This window comes from Microtus ochrogaster, chromosome X, assembly GCF_000317375.1.
Source record: "Microtus ochrogaster isolate Prairie Vole_2 chromosome X, MicOch1.0, whole genome shotgun sequence".
Lineage (NCBI taxonomy): Eukaryota > Metazoa > Chordata > Mammalia > Rodentia > Cricetidae > Microtus > Microtus ochrogaster.
In genome coordinates this window covers 57,735,459-57,755,556 of record NC_022026.1, presented here as the reverse complement: position 1 = coordinate 57,755,556, position 20,098 = coordinate 57,735,459, and the positions used below count along the sequence as shown (strand labels likewise).

At 44.8% G+C, this 20,098-nt stretch overlaps 1 protein-coding gene across 4 annotated transcripts in view; it reads right to left on the bottom strand.

Moving 5' to 3' along the window:
• Nucleotides 1-20,098, bottom strand: part of Iqsec2 (IQ motif and Sec7 domain 2) — an 80,422-nt gene that overhangs the window by 40,171 nt on the left and 20,153 nt on the right. For 2 of the 4 annotated variants that reach the window (XM_026784708.1, XM_026784710.1), the window contains exon 3: nt 6,924-7,019. The exons of 1 other annotated variant lie outside the window; for it this stretch is intronic. In XM_026784708.1, coding sequence (XP_026640509.1) covers nt 6,924-7,019 — 96 coding nt within the window. Of the gene's footprint in view, nt 1-6,923; nt 7,020-8,822; nt 9,323-20,098 lie in introns of those variants that run through there. One more of the 4 variants, XM_026784709.1, reaches the window with a different exon arrangement.

Genomic DNA, 20,098 nt, shown 5'->3' with positions numbered 1-20,098 from the left:
TACAGATGGTTGTGAGCCACCATGTGGTTGCTGGGAATTGAACTCAGGACCTTTGGAAGAGCAGGCAATGCTTTTAAACCACTGAGCCATTTCTCCAGCCCCCCCAAAATACAAATTTAATCCAGGTAAACTCCCACCTCAGATTCCTTCACATAATACTTCGTTACCAACAATTCTGGCTCTCAACCTTTCTGAGGGGATACAAACCCATTTATGCATTTAATAAAAGCTATGAAGTATCTTCCTCACAAAATTATGTGCATAGTTATACACATGTAGCATTCTGATCCAATTTCAGGAGGTTCGTGGGCCTCATTGAAGCCTATACACTCCACTCTCTTGCTCTATCTAAAAACATCCAGTTCTTTTGCATATGTTATTCCTTCTGCCTAGAATGCTCTTCAGTACTTCACCCATCTGGCTAATTCGTACTTATTCTTTAAGACCCAAACCTCAGGGTGAGTTCACCTGTGCCAGCCTCAGGCAGGGCTGGAGTCTCTCCCTTGCGATCCTGTTCTTTACCCTCTATCCCATGGTGCTCTTTTTTTGTCACAGGCCTTTCACAGTCTTCCCCCAACTAACTGGGGATTCATGGAGGACAACAGCAACCTTGCATAGGCAGTACTCTGTAAGTGTCTTCCGAAGTAAGTACCAACAACAGCGACTCTACAGAGTACCCACCGTGTTCCAGGTACTTAGTGATACGGACTCTGAATGAATTCATTTGAATGGAACCACCCACTCCTTAGTCAATAAAATCCATGATGCCGTTGGTAGCATTCTGTCTTTTTTAACAGAGAAGAAGGGATCAAAAGATGTGTGAAGTAATTTGTTCAAGTGACAGTATTTCCCCAAATACTGCCTGTTATGGTCAGGACCAGTCTTTGATTTAGAACCATCTTCACACATGTGTTGGGTAATGCACTTTGTTAGGAGGAAAACAAGGTCTAAGTCCTTTTTCCTCTTCTGTAGTGACAGCCACCTGCAGTTTCACAAGACCATCTCCAATCCTAAGAACAGCCTTGAGAGGTAAGCAGGCATCAGTCTCATGACTAGATTGAGGAAAGAGAGGCCGAGAAGCTAAATGACTTGCCCAAAGTCACAGAGAGTGGAAAATCTTGAACTTAAATTGACTCAACTAATTTTCCTCAATAGGTCACCACGTTTGGAAGAGTGAAAAAGATGACAAGGGCATTCTTCATAAAGGAAGATGGAAGAGAGTTTTTTTCCCCAAACTCATTAAAAATGTCACCTCCTATAGGAAGCCTCCCTAGATGCCAGATGGAGTTACATGCCTCTACTCTGGCAGCCAGCTCAGCCTAATTGAGTTCCATTCCATAGTACACTATGCTTCTTTTCTCCATGCTAGACTAGAACTCCATGAAAGTAGGACCAGACATACTCCATTTCAAAAGAGCAGCACGTGCATTTAACCACTGACTCATCTCTCCAGTCCTAAGAATACATATTTTATTTAAAGTATAGATAAAAGTTATTTCCATCACTTTAACAAGTGTATAGACTAGCTAAAGGTAAAGGTTAGTCATAATTCCTGTCCTTATTTAAAAGAGGCATACCTTATATAGCCGTTTAATTAAGAGGTGGTCAAAGGGCTGGACAGATAGTTCAGTGGTTAAAAGCACTGCCTGCTCTTCCAGAGGACCCGGGTTCAATTCCAAGAACCCATATCATCTATAACTCTAGTTTCAAGGCATCTGATACCCTCTTCTGGCCTCTATAGGTGCCAGGCATGTATGTGGTACTCAGACATACATGCAAACAAAACACCCATGCACATAAATAAATAAATAAATAAATAAGTAAGTAGGTAAATAAATAAATAAATAAATAAATAAATAAATAAATAAATAAATGAGAAGAATTGGTCAAGAGTGGCATTGGAGGCTAAAGAGACTGCTCATCTGTAAGAGCATGCTCTTGCAGAGGACCTGAGTTTGACTCCTAGTACCCATGGCTGAAGCTCATAACCTCCTAGATCTCCATCTAATGCCTCTGGCCTCTAAAGACACCTGCAAGCAGCCTGGTCTACATAGTTAGTTCCAGGACAGTCAGAGCTATATAGTGAGACTTTGCCTTATAAAGCCAAACAGGAAGAGAGAAATTCTCCTGGCAACTAACAAAGTGGTCCCATAAAACAAACAAACAAAAATCAATATTAATCCCTACTCCAACAAATGTATATGAGAGGTTGTGTTTTGCCACAATTCTTCTGATCTTTTTAAATTTTCACATTTTAAAAAATGGTGCTTCGTTATGGTTTCACCTACAGTTTATTAACAAGTAGTAAGTTAAGTGCCTATTCATAGTTATTCGGTTATTATCTATTTCATTGTTGAAACATCAGATGGTGTTATTTAAACATTTTCTTTTGCTTTATTTGAGACAGGATCCCACTCTACAGTGTAGGCTATCCCAGAACTCACTAGGTAGCACAGGTGGGTCTCAAACTCATACAGTTCCTCTTGTCTCAGCTTCCTAAACAGTAGGACTATAGGTAAAAATCTACCACGGCTGGCTGACCTAATTCTCCATCGTAAATAGGTTGTTATCTTTTTCTTACTGACTTTGAGGACACAACCTAGATTTAGACAGAGATAACAGCATTTTACCTGATATCTACATCTATGTAGTTTCTTTCTACTGTCTTAACTTTGGATACAGTATCTTTCATCACAGTTTTAAATGTTAGTGAAGAAAAACATCATTTTATGGTTTCTGGGTTTTGTTGTTGTTTGAGAAGGTAGCTCACTGTGTAGCTCCTGCTAGCCTTCAACTCCTGATTTCAAGTAATTCTTATGCTTCAGTTTCCTGAGTATCTGGGACTACCGGCAGGCACCATTACAGCTGGCTTAGCTTCTAGATTCTGTTTTGGTTTTTTGTTTGTTTGTTTGTGTCCAGACAGGGTCACACTAAGTAGCCCTGGCTGTCCTACATACTATCTAGACCAGGTTGACCTGGAACTCACAGAGACTCACCTGCTGGCCTCTGCCTCCCAAGTGCTGGAATTAAGGGCATGCACCACTCACTGCACCAGGCTTTGTCTTCTAGGTTTTAAAGTCCCAAATTGCAAGACCTTCTGTATCTTAATATTATACTCAAAATATTCCAGAGTTTCTTCTGTTAATTCTAAAAGCATATTTTCATATGTGTTACTGGTCTAAAATGTCTTTTTCATCAAAAATGAATCTTACATTTCAACATGTGGGTTTGCATCTAAACTCCCTACTTTGTCTTATTTATATATTCCTCTAGTTCTGTGAAGATAAAATATTTGTAATTACTGCAGTCTTTTAAATTTCTTTTAGATTTATTTATTTTATTATTTTATGTGTACTGCACATCACATGTATGCTTGGTGCCTATGAAGGTCAGAGGAGGGTATTGGACCCCCTAGAACTGGAGTTATGGATGGTTGTGAGCTACCATGTGCTCACAATTGAACTAGGCCCTCTGCAAGAGCAGCCAGAGCTCTTAACTACTGAGTCATCTTTCTAGTCCATTAATGCCCTCTTTGGTAAGATCTGGGTACATTTAATGGGTGAATGTCCTACATTATTCCTCTTTTTCAAAAAATTCTTAATGAATATTTACTCTTTTAAATGAGCTTTAAAATATAATTGCTCAATACCAAATAAAATATCACTCAATTTTTATGACAAGTACATTGACCATTTTGATCAAATTGGGGAAAAATATGATTGTTTATCATACTGAACATTTTCCTCCTCAAATAGAAGATAACCCTTGATGTAGTCAAGTCTTACAGCCTTCAATAAAAATTTATAGCCCTCTCCAAAACAATTTCCTGTTTCATATAGATTTCTAGGGAGTTTGTAGATTGTTTTTTAATACTGTGAAAAGTATATTTTTCTATTACATCTTTTAGAGTCTACTGTTATTTAGAGATGCTAATGTTTTGGGTACATATTTGCCCTGTACGTACCTATCACATTGGAATTTCTTAGTAGTTGAAAGAAATTTTCATTTTATTCTCTTTGACTAATTAGACAATTACATCATCTTCAGATAATGCTAATTATGAGTCATTCTAATATTTACACTACTCATTTCTTTTTAAATCTCATTATTTATAATTGGAAAAAATATACACATGTATGAACTTGTCAAATAACAAATTCAATGAAAGAAATCCCACTATTTAAAATTCCAAAAATTATTAAATAATAGTGATAGCAATCATTCTTACTTTGTTCTTCAATTTAATGGAAGTGTATTAAGTGCTTCAGTTTTACATCTGATGATTATCTCTGATTTCTGATAAAAACAAACTTTTACCAAGTTAAGGAAGTTTTCACTAATTCGTAGCTTAATGTATTAGCTATCTTTTGCTGTGTAACAAATTATTCCATTTTAGCAAGAGAATATAATGTAAATTTATCAGAACATTTTCCAGCATTAATAAAGAAATGAAATCATCTTTCCTATAAAGGAAAAATATTGCAACAAATTACACTAACAGAGCTCCTAACATTTATCATTATCATTTGTTATTGTCATTATACTATCGTTATTTTAATGTATATGGGTGTTTTATTTGCATGTATGTCTGTGCACCAAGTGCATGCCTGGTGCCTGTGGAGCCCAGAAGAGGGCACTGCATCCCTTGGAAGTGGGTTACAGAAATTAGTGAGTTGTCATGTGGGTATGGGCAATTGAACCCAGGTCCTCTGGAGGAGCAGTTACTGTTCTTAACCACTGAATCATCCAGCCAGCCACCAGGGTTCCTAATGTTGAACACTGAACAATCCCTACAATCCTAGGAAGCCTTTATTTGTTAAGATATTCTCTCTCTCTCCCTCCCTCCGTCCCTCCCTCCTTCCTCCCTCTCTCCCTCTCTAAAATTGGGTTCAAACTTGCTATGTAGTCAAATCTGACCTTGAGCCTCTACCTTCCATTCCAAGTGCTGGAATTAAAAACCTAAGCCACCAACGCAAGAAAGATCTACTTTTAATACGCTAATGGATTCTATTTAATAATATTCTATTACAATATTTGTTACATCAGGTTTGGGGTCAAAAGTCTGAAATCCCAGAACTCGGGAGGTAGAGGCAGTAGAAACACGAGACTGAGCGCAGCCTGGACAACATTAGTGGTTTCTAGGATTTCTCGAGTAACTTAGTAAGATAAAGGGAAAATTGGCTGGAGACACAGTTCAATCTAACATGCATAAATCCCTGCATCTAATTCCTAGTTCTGATAGATAGCAAATGATAAACAGTTGCTCACTGACATATAATTGTGTATGTGTGGGAGAGAGGATTAAAAACCCAGAGTTTTGTGTTCTTCCATTTAGCTTTATCTCCAGCCCTGTTCTGCTTTGTTTTTGAGAAAGGGTCTCTCTATATTTCCCAGTCTGATCACTTCCAACTCCTAGGCTAAGGCAACATTCTTGCCTCCGCCTCTTGAGTATTGGGGACTGCAGGTATGCCACTGAATGGCCAGGTGCCTGGTCTTATGTCATGAACTGGGAAGATGGCTATCTTTTCTTATTAGCTGACCTTGCCAGATTTAATAGAACTTCCAGGACCTACAAAAAAACAGCTGGACATGGTATTATTCCTCAGGAGAAAAAATTGACCACTTTTTTTTCATTTTATTTCTCACCTTTTCATTCTATTCCAGGTGGGTTTTTTTTTTTGCCCTTTTATAGGTAGTTTCAGTAATTTACAGTTTCTAGAAAAATCGCCCAATGAAATTAATTTTCATGTTTCTTGGTATAAACACACACACACACAAACACACACAGCATTTTCTTATAACTTTTTAAAAATCTCTTCAGAATTTATGGTAAACCCTTTTTTAAAAATCTTATTTTGATTACATTTTCTTTGCTTTTTCCCCAATCATATCTGCCAGAGGATCAAAACTTTTGTTTTATTTTTCATTGATTTCTGGCTTCATGTACAGTAATTAATGTATTCTGTTTTCCTTGTGTTGTTCTTTTTCTAGTGTCTTAAGTGGAATAGTTAGTGTAATTTAACCTGCCTTGCTCTCTAATTAAAGCACTGGGAGAGCTGGGACTACAGTTCAGTGGTACAATGCTTGCCTTGCACTCGTGAGTGAGGTCTTAAGTTCGATTCCCAGCATCATAATCAATAAGTCAATAAATAAATGGCGCTGGAAACTATGTTTTTCCAGAACCCCTATGGACATACCTCATAAGTTGTGAAATGTAATGGTCTCCTAAATTAATTTATTGTATATAATCTATAAATTCCATTCTTCTTTTTAAGTGTAAGGTCTTTCATTTGTTTGTTGAGGTGGGATCTCACTGTGTAGTTCCAGCTAGTCTTGAACTCATTGTATAGACTAGACTGGCTTTGAACTCAGAGATCTGCCTGCCTCTGCCTCCTGAGTATTGGGACCAAGGTGTAAGGCACCACATTGCTGGGGCCTCCCTTTCTCTTAATACTTCCTCTTCTTGAATTCTAATCAGAGATATAAAACAGGATTTCAGATTAACTTGGAAATAATACTCTTCTCCAAAAATGTAGGCAGATCCTTCCCTCTACTCAAATGGCAAACTCCTATTCATACTTCAGAACATTCTTCAAATGTCACATATTCCAAGACCAACCACTCCCAGCTACGGAGACTGGCCTCTAGGCATGAATTTCTTTCTTTCTTTCTTTCTTTCTTTCTTTCTTTCTTTCTTTCTTTCTTTCTTTTTTTAAAAAGAATAAAGTACAAATAGATTCCAAAGGTCCCTTTAGTCTCCAGACCTGCTCTCCCAAGATATTCTCCTCAGACATTCAGACAACCACTCGACAGTCACTCCGGGGACTAAGGGACACGGGGCAGGGGTTGGGGGTGTCTGGCAATGATGGTGCATATTGGTTTGGGAGGGGAAGGATTGGGGGAGAGTTAGGTCTAGCTCTTACCTGCTCTCTGCCAGCCTGCCTGAGGGGGTTAGCTTCATGGAGTCAAGGGCCTGAGTAGGACAGCAATACTGGTGGAGAGTGTGAGACGCTGTGGACCTGAGAGACAGTGAGAGACAGGGAAAGAGAGACAGAGAAAGAGACAGGGAAGGAGGGGAGGGGCAGGGAGGGCAATGGGGACAAGGGGATAAGAGTAGGTGGGGGATGGAGAAAGGGAAGGCTCAGAGGAGAGGAAAGTGAGGGGGGTTGGAGGGAGGGAGGACAGAAAGGAAGACATGATGGGAAATGGGGAGACAGGGAAGGAGGGAGAGAGGGAAGAAAAGGAAAGGGAGGAGGAAGAGGAAAGAAAGGGAAGGAGAAAAGGAGGGAAGGAGACATGGAAGGAGAGGGGAGGGAGGGAAGGAGGAGGAAAGAATAGAGGGAAGGAGGAAGGGGGAGGGAAGAAAGGGGGAGGGAAGGAAGGAAGGAAAAAGAAAAAACCACAAAGTCAAGAAAGAGAGGACAGCACTCAACCACAAACAGAACACAATGACAACAGGGGGCAGTAGAGACAAGAGCCAGGCTTGGGCCTCCTGTGTTCCAGGTGACTCCGTGGGAACCTGGGTCACTGAGAGACGCTGGGACACCACAGCAGGGAAGGGAAAAGGAGCCCTCCTCACAGCAGACAGCACAGGGGAAGGTAGGAAGGAAAGCAGAGAGAGGTGAAAGAGAAGGAAAAGATGTGTGGGGAGTGTAAGGGCTCCCCTTAGAATAAGGGAGGGGAGGGGAACCCCAAAGAAGGGGCCTGGGGTAGGTTAGGTTAGGGTGGAGCATTGAAGGAGCAGAGGAAAAGACAGAGAGAAACCGAAAGAGACAGAAAAGGAGAAAGAGGAAGGGCTAGACAAAAGACACAGAAAGAACACAGGGAGAGCCAGAGAGTGCCAGAGCAGCGGAGGGGGGGGGAGGGGGGAGCGCTGAGGGCAGAGAAGGCTGACAGGATCTCAGTGGTCTTGGTGACAGGATAAGACTCAGAGCTCGGGGTGAAAGGGCAGGCAAGGTAGAGGACAGGGTAGTTCCAAGGAGTCTTTTGCTTCCAAGGCCATTATTGTCCCCCACACATCCCAAGGCTGGGCCCACACTCCACCCCTCTGCTGCACCCCACCCCCCACCTCCAGTGCACAGTCTAAAGGCCCCTCTGGCACCTGCTAGATGTGATTAAAGTCCAGAGAATGGCAAGAGGGAAGAGGAGGGACAGTAAGTAGGGGGGCTAGGGGCCTTATCCCTGCCTTATCCAACACAGTGTGGTTTCGGGGGGGGGGGGTCATATCAAGTGGCCACAGCCAGGACAAGCTGAAAGTGGAGCCTGCCCCTCCAAGTCAGCCAGCCTCTGTCTCCTCAAGTCCCTAAAGGTAGGTGGTCAGTATTGGCCATTCAAGAGCTCCAGTAAAAGTCAGCCCAGCTGCCCATTCTCTAACGTGGTACAAGTCAGAAGGTACCCACATCTTTACAGAGACTCTAGCTTCCCATGTGAGAAGTCTCATCTGCTCATCAGCAGAGTGGCCATTTCTCAAGTACCTCTATGTGCTAGCCTCAGACACCCTCAGGCTGCTGGAATGTTGGCATCAGAATGTCAGTGGCTGAAGTACACAGGCTGCCGGGTGTGGGCAGCTAACATCGGGACAGTCACGGAGGTCAACTCTCACGGACCACTGACTTACTGCTTGGTGCTCCAAGGTCCTGAGCGAGCTGGCTTTCAGATGCCCACAGACTCACCCACTCAAGCTGGCTCCCTCTCCTAAACCAAAGGCCTTCTAGAATACAAAAAGGGAGCCAGAAACCAGGAAGCCAGAAGGCGGCTGAATCATCAGGCCAGGTCTGAGCAGGAAGGGAGGGGGGGTCAGGCTAAGTGGCCCAGGTTCCTACCTGCTGCTCCTCCAGGGGGGTTCCATGAGTCTGGACCAGTCCCAGGGGCAGCCCCCTCCCTATTCCCTGCCAGTGCCACCCCGTCGCTATTCCCACCTCTTCTTCCTCAGCCCTTCCCTAAAAGGAGGAGTCAAAGAGGAGGGGCCAGGCCAGCTGGGCTGCAGGCCAGGCTGCAATTGGAAACTTTGCTCCTTCCTTGCTCTCCAGGGGCTGGGAATTCCTCACAAGAGGAAGCAGTTTAGAGAGCTCTCTTAGTCCTCGTGGTCAAACTTGGGTCTGGGCCCCCTCTGTGCATCTCTCTTATCCCCACAGGCAACTTGTCTCATCCTGAGAAGTTTGTGTCATGGGGTCTATTTGAATACCCGCTGTAGAAAATTGAGACACGAAGCTTGGCAGTAGTGGCAGAACCTCAAGATTAGGGCTTAATTTGGATATTCCAAAAGCTGGAACCTGGAACCTCAGGTCCATTCCTACTTTGTGCATACAGAGATCTTTCAGCAGAGGCTTCTCACAAACATCTCCGCTGCAGCACATTTACTGTAAAATTCAAATCACCCAGTTTCGGATATGAGGATATGGCCCTGAATATTTTCTATGACTATAGTAAACTCTCAAAATAAAAAAAAAAAATCCCAAAGAGAAAAACACAACCGTACACCCGCCATTTATAATCCAGAGGTTGCTCCTCCATCAAGACTATGCAGCCTGAATCTACAGGTCCAACAACAGAAACCCAGAGAAGAGCACAATCTCAGCAAAGTCAACACAACAGAGCACAGCTGGGTGTCTGGCACCTGCCTATCCACCACGGCACTCTCTACTTTCTACATAGGGAGCACTGGAGAAACAGAATTGAGGGGGCTGAAAGATGGGTGTGTTCTAAAAAAAAAAAGGGTAACAGTTACAGCATCCTAGCCTTTCATAGCCCCAGAGCCCAGGCTCTTGGCTGTTCTGAGCAGAAGGCTCCTGGGGAGCGCCAGTGTGCTCAGTGATCTAGAAGAAACAGGAGCTGACAGGCCACAGGCCAACCTTCCTGCCTCCCTACCAGGACAACTGGCTCATCTGAAGAACGCCAAGGCTGCTAGGAAGAGAGAGGCCCTCTGAACCACCACGAACCTGGCATCTGTGGGACCTCTGAAGCCTCCCCTCTCTCTGCCCATCTCCTATTACTGGGTGCTTAAGCCCTCATCACAACCTCTGCTTTGTCTACTTTTCTTGGACAACTCTCCCAGCTCCTGCAGCTGCTTCACATCTGGCCCAGTTCTTCCTCATGCCTGACAGGGGTTGAGGACAAGAAATTAGTCTGAAAGGCTGATAATGTGTGACCTCAGGCAAGCCTGTTCTATTCTCTGGGGATTCCAAGAGTCTTCACTGTGGAGCCTAGTAGAGTTCAATTCAACCATTTACCTGGGCATATCCCGTGAGACTCAGTTTGGCTTTTATAGAAATGACAATTTCCTACTCCATAGGTTTGCTTTTGTTTGTTTGAAACAGTCTTGCTATGTATGTCGCCAGGTTTACCTCAAATTTATAATTCTCCTGCTTCAGTCTCCCAAGTACTGGGATTTCAAGTATGTGCTACCCTGCCATGCTCTGCTTACCTCACATGGGTGTTTATTCATTTGTCATTTTTGAAACGTGGTCTTGCCACATAGCCTTTGGCTGGCCTGCGACTCGTTATGTAGCCCAGACTGACCTCAGCCTCACACCAATCTTCCTGTCTCAGCTCGCTGAGTAGCGGAATTATAGGCACGTGCCACTATACCTGGCTTACCTCCCAGGTGCTTCTCAAGATTCCATAAGCCCAAGTATGCACATGAAGATGAAAGAGTTGCTGCTGGAGTAAGAGCATCTGACCCTTCTCCCAATGGCCATGGGGTGGGGGTGGGGGACTTGGCCAGAGCCCATTTGCTTCAGAGATGAGGAAGAATTCTAGGGAAACACCTGTTAATGAACTGGAGCCTTGGTGTAATTCAGACCTATCTACACAAGTTACATAAATTTATGATGGCTCACCAGGGGTTGAACGAATTCAGAGTGAGGAGTTTAATCCAGCCACAGGGCACTGGTGAGCACTTCATTCGACAGATACATACTATGGACTAGGCACAATGCTGGGTTCTAAAAGTACAGTATGTCCTGTCTTCAGGACGCTTATGTCTAACTGAGAGGAGACAGACATTCTGTTCATGTGGAGACAGGAAGCAGAAAGAATTCTGTACAGAAGAAAGGGCCCAAGATGCCACTTGCAGGAACTTCCAAGAGGCCAATGTGGCTGAGTGAAAACTTCATTGAAAGATACATATGAGGACAGAGATGCAGAAAGGGTTCAATCTTGCAAATCCCTGGAGGCCATGATAGGGGTTTCTTGCTTATACTAGGGTTATTTCGGAAGTCTGTAGTTCATGGATAGGCATGGATGGAGTATCTCTAAAGCCCCAGGAATAGGATGAGAAGGATTCTACAGGAAACATTACTTTTGCAGCTTTTGTCAGCTTTGGCCATGATCCCATGCTTTAAATACCGCATAAATGAGCTAGCAGTGAAGGATCCCATGGATCCTTCAGTGACCTCGTCCCTCTCTCCCACCGTCAGCTAATCTGGGTCTTCCTCCATTTGGGGGGGATGGGGTTTTGCCTCGTAGCCCAGGCTGGTCTTAAACTTGAGCTCCTGCTGCCTGCACATTCTCAGTACTGTGATTAGAGATATGGACCACATTGTCCCCACCTGCACCTCCCCTGGACAGAATTACTTCTAATTCTCAGGCACATGCAGCTGCTCCATGCCTGTCTTAACCAGTACTCTCCCTCTGGGCCCCCACAATCACCTCCCCTCCTAAACAGCACTTCCTTGTTCTTCTAAAGTCAGCTAGAAGCGGTGTCCTCTGGGAACGTGCCCTGGTCCCACTTAGGCAGGGTGGATCACCTCCCTAGTGTCCTTCCACCCTGCTCACCTCACAATACTGCTCACGGCTTCATCTACTTAACTGGGAAATCTGCAAGAATAGGTGTCCCACTGAGCCCAGTGTCCCCAGCACCTAGCACAGGTCGACCTGGTTATACATGATGCTGGGAGACAATGAACACAGCCCAGGAAGCTGCAAGATGGGCCAGTGGACACTAGAGGGCACTGAAGTCACTGCAATTCAGTGGGTACAACTGGACCAGGGCCTCAGCGCCGCCGGCCTCCTCAGGTAAACTTTTCTATTTGCAGACCCTTTCTCCTAACAGTTCACTCCCACTGCACATGAAGCTTGAGTCCCTCGCCCAGGCAGGTGCTAAGCAGCCCTCGCACATGCTTGGCCTGCTTGCTGTCCATTTCGTCTCACACAGCTCCCACCTCTCTCAGTGTCCACTCATCCTCCAAGTCTCAGTTTGGATGTCAGCTTGGGTATCTTCCCTGACCCTCAGGCTGGGTTAGGCACACTTCCCTGATGCTCCCACGGGACACACTTCTCTTATTATTGTGGGTACTCCTATGCTTCCTAACTAGACAGTGGGGTCCAGCACAAGGCCCATCACTCTACTATGTACCATCCTATCAGTCAACTGGTGTCAGTAGGTACTAGATAAATTATCCTCCAATGACATAAAAAAATGTATGAATGGATAGATTAATGATTTGGGCAAGTCACTTTATCTCCTCTAGTTATGTCTCCCACCTGTCATAATGGCCACACAAATTAAAGATAATGTGTGTCAAGTTTCCCTAACACTACCTGAAATTCAGCAGATATTTTCAGAACCAAAGCAATAATTAATATTTGGAACAAGAAAACAAAGGAAGAAGAGGAGTTGGAAGAGGAGTTGAAATGGACTCTGCCTGAGCCTTGGATAATCTGTCACTCAGACTTACCAGTAATAATAGGATGGTCATATTTATTAGAAGAACAACAGCATCCTTTACGTGCTGGAATCGAACCAGAAGGCCCCAGATGAGGTGGTAGGAAGACTCTAGTTTCAGCCAGAGGATGCTAGGTCAGGGCCAAATCCAGAGCTGTGGTCACTGCCCTCATATCTAGAGACCAGTCATTACTGGCACAGCTGGTTCCTAACTCTTTACTAATAGGTGAAAACTTGTCCAAGGGGTCATTAATTAATTCCCTCTGTAATTAATGTAAAAACTGCAGGGTTTGTACTAATGGAAAAGTAAGTTCAAGCGTCACGCTGGTAATATTGATAATGTATCTCTGTAATTATATACTACAAATAACCATAAATTTAGTCACTGAACTAATAAAACAGAAAAATCCCTAAAGCAACCACAAGCTTGGTAGCAACTGCACCATCGGTAACACTATGCCAGTTGTTCTGAGGCTATGAAAATTGCCACAAACTGGTAGCAATGGTAATTTGCACCATGCATTTAAAAGGTGCTTTGGGCTGGCACATGCCTTTAATCCCAGCACTCAGAAGTGCTCTCAACCTCAGTTCAAGACCAGCCTGGTCTACAAAGAGAGTTCTAGACTAGCCAGAGATACATAGTGGGACTCTTGTCTCAAAACAAAAAACAAAACAGCTTTAAAAGGTGTTTGACTTAAAATAAAGAAACAAGATAGCTCAGGAATAGAGCATATGCCTAACATGCATGAGGTCCTGGGTTCAACACAAACATCACAGGAAAAAGTGAAAAATGGTTTTAGATAAAATAGGGTGTTTTGATATAAGAATATGGAACTTGAAAACAGAGAACAAAGGTCACCTGGAAATAAGTAAGAACCAAAAACTGGGCAGATGGGCAATCTTAACATCATAAGCGCCTGCATGGAGTATCCCCAGGCTCAGATTTTTGTTTGTGTTTGTTTGTGTGTTTTTGTTTGTTTGTTTGTTTGCTTTTAGAGACAGGGTTTCTCTGTGTAGCCCCAGTGGTGCTGGAACTCTCTCTGTAGACCAGGCTGGCCTCGAACTCAGAGATCCACCTGCCTCTGCCACCCAAGGGCTGGGATTAAAAGTGTGTGTCACCATGCCCAGCTCCTGACCTGACTTTGGTGCACATAAGAACTCTGCTGAGTACAGAAGAAACACCAAGCTCTAAGTACTTTACCTCTCTACCCTCATCCATTTCCAAGAGAACAGAAACCCACCTTGCTGTCTTGTATTACCAGAGGCTGGAAAGGATCTCTGCAGTTAGATGATAGGGACCTTAAATCACAAAGCTTCCAGGTTTGTGACCATGCTAGGGTGCACAGCAGCAGAGGAAGCCACAGAGAATAATCACCAAAAAAGAGATGAGAGGGGTCAGGCAAGCTATGAGGGATAAAGACAAGACACAAGCCCAAGAGATCCACAAGTGATCCAAAGAGCAATTTTTTTTTTCTTTTTTCAAATCTTAATTGTATTCTACCAAAGAGCAATCTTGTCCCTGACTTCTGGTCTTGATTTTGGCTGGTGAAAAGCATGGCTATCATTCATTTACTATTCTTAATTTTGTGAGAAGTAACCTCATTATACCCCTCCCCTCTCTATTTCTGAGCTAGCACAGGCAAGCTTCTGTTCCCTGCAACAAAATGTACCCAAACTAAGACAAGTGAAATTTGGGGATACAAGCGCAGAGCTTGTATAAGGGAAAATATAACAACACTTATGTCAGGATAAGTGACTGCAATTATTATGAAATTTGTGTTTGTTTGCCCAAAAGCTCCTCCTCATTTCCTAACACTTGCTATCACAGCCACACACTACAGGCAGACATTCACACACAGAGACAGTAACACGCAGAGACAAACGCAGCAACCACCAGATATGTTTACGTGCAGACACCCTGACATGCATGGCCTCGAAGCAGCATGCAAAGTTGTCCCTGTGTTCATCTCAGCAGCAATGACGCAGAGCCTCCCTGACATGCAGCAATACACACCCACACATATGAACACAGTGGTGCCTGTAAGGCTCAGGGCAAGAGTCGAAGCTTAACTGGGCTCTGCATAGCCTCCCTCCCCAGCTGCCAAGTGACTCATCCCTAGGGCTGCTAATTAAAGCCAGGACAGAGGGGACAGAGGCAAGGGGAGGGGAAGAGAGGGAAGGCAAGTTTATTTTGGTGCCAACCAGACACTTTGCCAGCTTAGGGGTCACCCACTTCCGGGGGCTGGGCCAAGAGGAGGCAGGGAAACCCAGAGAGTAAGGGGAGAAGAGGAACCATTTGCCCTATCTCATCTCCGGAGCTTCCAGAAAAATTTCCTCCTTTGGGAAAATTACCCAGCTCCCCTTGGTCCTACCTTCTGTCTTGTCATCTGAAGCCAGATCAATCCCTCCAGATTTTTGTTCTTATACACTCGCCGTCCACCTCGTTATCACATTCTCAGCTTATCTTTGTCTGTAGCAACCCTAGACTAAGAGCCCCCAAGGGCAGGGGTCCGCAATTCCCTCCTTCTGTGTCCCCCTACTCCCAGATTGTCCAACACAGGCCTGTTGAATGAATGCCGAACATGTTTCAGGAAAGCAATCGGGTAAAACCCATGACACTGTGCTGATTACAGAATCGGATGAGCTAGATTCCCACCTTAACTTTTACCATGGGGCAAATTATCTTAGCTTTTGAAGCCTTAGCACCTTTGCAAAACAACAACAATATACAGCCTTTAAGATGACAGTGAAGACGAAACGAGAGGCTACATGTAAAGTGCCATCACTTGGTAGGGCTGCTGCAAATGAGAAGTCACACCTGCACCCCAGGCTAGGAGTAGAAGGAATGCTCCAGAGGCAAGCTCTAAACCTACATCCACCACAAGCTACCAGAAGGACCACAGACAAGCAGACAAATCCCAGGAGCTTACTGAATACAGTCTTATGTAAAGTGGGGAATCACAATACGTCACCGTAAATGTACCCGCCAAGTATCATGTGGAGAGCCCAGCTCTTAGAAGTACCTCCGTAACTGCAGCAGCGATCAGAAAGGATAGCTAGCAAGAGGGGCCCAGACCTTGGACGCTTAGGAAGCCTAGTATGGAGGAAGCAGTCTGGGTGGATGAGGGCCAGGCTTCCTACACTGGACAGGACGGGAATTGCGTCCCCTCTCCCAGCCAGAGAGCGGGTTGCAGGCAGTAAGTAACAAGGCTGGAGGCACAGGAAGCAGTAGGAACAGAGAGTTGGGCAGGGTGGGCAGCCAGGCAGAGCTCAACAGAAAGCATATGGGAGGAAAGAATTGGGCACAGCTGGGGGCACACTGGGGGATTGACAGTATCTCAGATACGGAAATGGGGGAGCCAAGGAAGGATTGTAAGGTCTTAGTCATCCTAGGAGGTCAAAACAAGGAAGAATCTTCAAAATTACCTAAACCAAATTCTCAGTGGGACAGATAGGGATACTGAGGCTCGGAGTGGGAGGCCTCCTCTGGGAACAGAGCCAGCCATTGCTCCTCCTCCCACTTCCCCAGACATCAGTGGCTTCTGTTGCCATGGGGATGTCCCTGGCTCAGAGGGTGTCAGTGGCTCCCCTACCCCCTCCCTCCTTCCCTAGCAACAGGCCACCTCCTCTTGCTCTTATCATTGCATGCCTAGCAACCTCAGCTGGTCCCCAGGGTCATGAAGTTCCTTCCAGTCTGACCTCGTACAACCATGACTGCCTCTGGGACAGCTGTGACTCCCTCATCTTCTGCTGATAGTAACAATTCAGCCTCTTCCGACGGCCTGTTTTTAAGTTCTATCCTGTCCACATTTTGCAGCATGACTCTAAATCATACAGCTACGAGTCAGTTTAAGAGAGACTGGAACACAACTGGTTGAGTCGCTACTTGATGTTGAACACAGCTTTACTTCAACTTCCCCCAACTCAGAGAAGTCAGAACCATTGCTTCCATTTTATAAAAGAGAAACAAAGGACCAGAGAATTTAAGTGGTGATGGCAAAAGTCAGACAGCTAGGAAGCAGGCTGTGTTGACAAGCTTTGTGATCTTTAGCTATGGCTAGTCTTACTCTGGACTTCGGTTCAGGTACCTTTAGGGCTGTCAAATTCTGATGGATATACAGGAAACCCAGACATCTATCTTTGCCCCTTGCCCCATCACTGGCTGTTCAGCTTTATACTCTTGCATTCAATCCTGAGGGGTCGGTCCTAAAGCCTGAGCCCTAACATGGGTGGTCTGCAGTCCATGTATTCCACTCAAGCCTTGCTATTCAGTTTTCACACTAGCTGAGGCCTAGTCTTCTTCTTGGCATTTCTTCCACTCACCTAACTCTTTTCCAGCCACACATGTACCCAGGTATGCACACACTCATGAATGCAGCTGCTTCCTGGATGGGGAAATTGGAGTTTGACAATAGCCAAACAGATTTGCCCAGCCAAATTACTGGAAAGCAATATAGCCCAAAACGGAGCCCTTAAACTTGGATCCAAAAATTTCTGTTTTTTTTTTAATGCCACAAAGTCTACTTTCCTTCTTTCCTGGTCACTCAGGTGTGTATAACCTGCAGCCCATAGGCTGCCTACACCCCAGGATAGCTATAAATGGTGCCAACACAAAATTATGGGCTTACTTAAAACAGAAGATTGGTTGTGCATGTGTTTGTAGATGATATGTGTGCATATGGGTACACAAGGACATGTGTGTGTGTCTCTGTGTGTGTGTGACGGCCAGAGGCAGATAACAGATGTCTTTTTCAATTGCTCTTCTCTATTTTGAGACAGGGCCTCTCACTGATTTGTTAGGATGGCTGGCCAGCAAGCTCCAGGGATCTGTCTCCCTAGCACTGTGCTTACCAGACCACGCCATCACGCTCAGCTTTTTATATGGCTTCTAGGTATCTGCCTGAGGCCCTCACGCTTACATAGCATGCACTTAAGCAAATGTGCCATCTCCCCAGCTGAGATTTTTTGCATTGTTTTGTAGACATCAGTTTACACAGTTCTCGTGTGCAAACTTTGTAGATGACAACATCATGTCATAAAGTCACAAGGCTGGACGTGCCTGAAGAGATCTGTGATGCATTCTTGACCCAATGAGGGGTCTGACCTCTAGAAGTTGTTCTTTCCTGCCGACATCTGTTTTAGTCCAACTGACTGGACTATGGCTTTAAACATGCCCCTTGCTTTCCTACTCATGCTGATTCTATACCCAGGGACTCTCCGTATGTGAAATCAGTCCTGTGCAGCCCTGCCTGCTTCGACATCGCCTGCTCCAAGAAACACTCCCTAACTGTAGTGAACTTGAAAAGTTATGTGTGGGGTCTGAGAGTATCCTCAGAGATCCCCATCCAACTATGGTTCCACAAGACCTTGTTGTATATATGCTATTGCTATAGACTCTTTCACTGCCCTGTAGTGACTACTATAGTCTGATCTACCTGCTGATTCCTCAACACTTCTATAGCCTCCTTGACTATGAACCCAGCATACATGCCAGGAAGCAGATGTGAATAAAATCAACACCAGCTTCAGAACCAGAGAGTCCAGGATATGAATCAGAGAAATTCCACCCTATGCCATTGATCTTCTCTCCCTGGGTGAGGCACTGACTCTCTTGGGATCTCCTCTTTCTCATTTATCTTTGTTTTGTTTTTGTGACAAGGTCTCACTATGTAGCCCTGCCTGTCCTAGAACTCTCTCGTAGACCAGGCTGGCCTCAAACTCATAGCAATTCAACTGTCTCTGCCTCCCAACTGCTGGGATTAAAGATGTGCACCACCACCGCCCGGCTCCTTTCCGTCATTTGTAAATCAGACATCATAATCCATGCCTAATGCAGCTGCTGTGAGTTTTAAAAGATCATATTTAGAGTGATTAGTATCTGAAGAATCAATGATATTTATTATGATTACTAATATTTGGATGGTGCTCATCATCTACAAAGCTGTCAAGAAGGCCTATAGTGACAGTATAGGCAGCAATCTGGGCTTGGGGCCAAGCAGACTGGAGTTTGAATCCTGGCTTATTTCCTCAACTGGAAAACACAGACGATAAGGCCAGCGCAGGTTCCATCCACAGTGTCACTGGGTGGATCAAATAAAACAAATCCTTGACAAATTCTGTAAGTTATAAAGGCCCAACATATGCCATTATGTGAGTCATGATTATGGCTATTATTAAATACCATGAGCTAAAGGTTCCAGGAACTCCCAAGCTGGGAGGAGCTGACATCTAGAGATGTGCTCAGTCTGGTTCCTCAACAAGTTAGCAGGCATATCCACAGAGATGCTTATGGAAAGCTTGGGCCTGAGGTCATACCGGGTGCCTTTCTCCAAACCCACAAGAAGGACATTGAGATCCTACGTCCTTTCTTAGAGAAGTGCCCTCCTAAGTGCTAGAACAAGCTGTGCCTGGCTATGCTCCTTGGCAGCATGCAAGGATTAATTGTGTGCCATCAAAGACCTTTTGCCCAGACACCAGGGCAGACTATATCCATCACATTCTCACTGATTCAATGCTGGCCTCAGTATGTATCTCCCCCGCCACACACACAGCCCTCCTCTTGGACCTGGGCACCAATGTGGTCACTCCAGACCTCCTGCAAGAGATACTAGGACAGACTTCAAAATGCACAGGCAACTTCTGAGCCAGCCCGCTAACCTGCATGACAGGAACTGTGCTGTTCCACATGGTTGGCCAGGCTGTGCCCCGCCCAAGGGTTTACAGTTGAGAGGCAGTGAGTGGGGGGTTGCGCCCCATTTGTGCTGTGTTCACCAACCCAGAAAGCCTGGTGAGCGAGGTTCACAAGAAAGGGCCCATTCTTCCAACGGATCCATTCAGAAGGAAGAAGCGGTCCTTAAGCGAACCATTTCTACTCATGACAAAAATGCCATGTTTACTAGTGCAGGCTGGAGAGCACTGGCTACCCCATTGTGTGCCTCTACTGCCTGGGCCCATCTCATTTCAAAATCCATATTTCCCAGTCCCGGTGCTAAGATTAGACCACACCCTGAATCCCCTCACCATCCCCACATTATCCCAGTTTTTGGTACTTCTGCCTTAGTGGGGTTTCTGACAGGTGAGGGCCAGAGGAATGCACAAAGAGCAACGGTCTTAGTCTGGCTTTACTTCTGCTCCCTCAGCTAGTAACCTTTAAACCTTACCAAAGCTTACAAACTTTAACCAAGCATACAAGAAAAAAATGTTTCCCTGTCATCATATATGTAATTCTAACATCTAGAACGTGTCATATCTAAAATCAGTCTAAGGCCCATTACTTGAGATTGGCAGAATTCAGGATAGAGAGGGAAAATAAGACCAGGCAAGCCCAGCATCCATTGATCCCTTCTTTCCTGGAAAAAGGAAATAGAAAACTTCCTGGGTCTGGAGCTGACCAAGATCAGCCTCTTACATGGCCCTACACTGAACAGCAAAGTT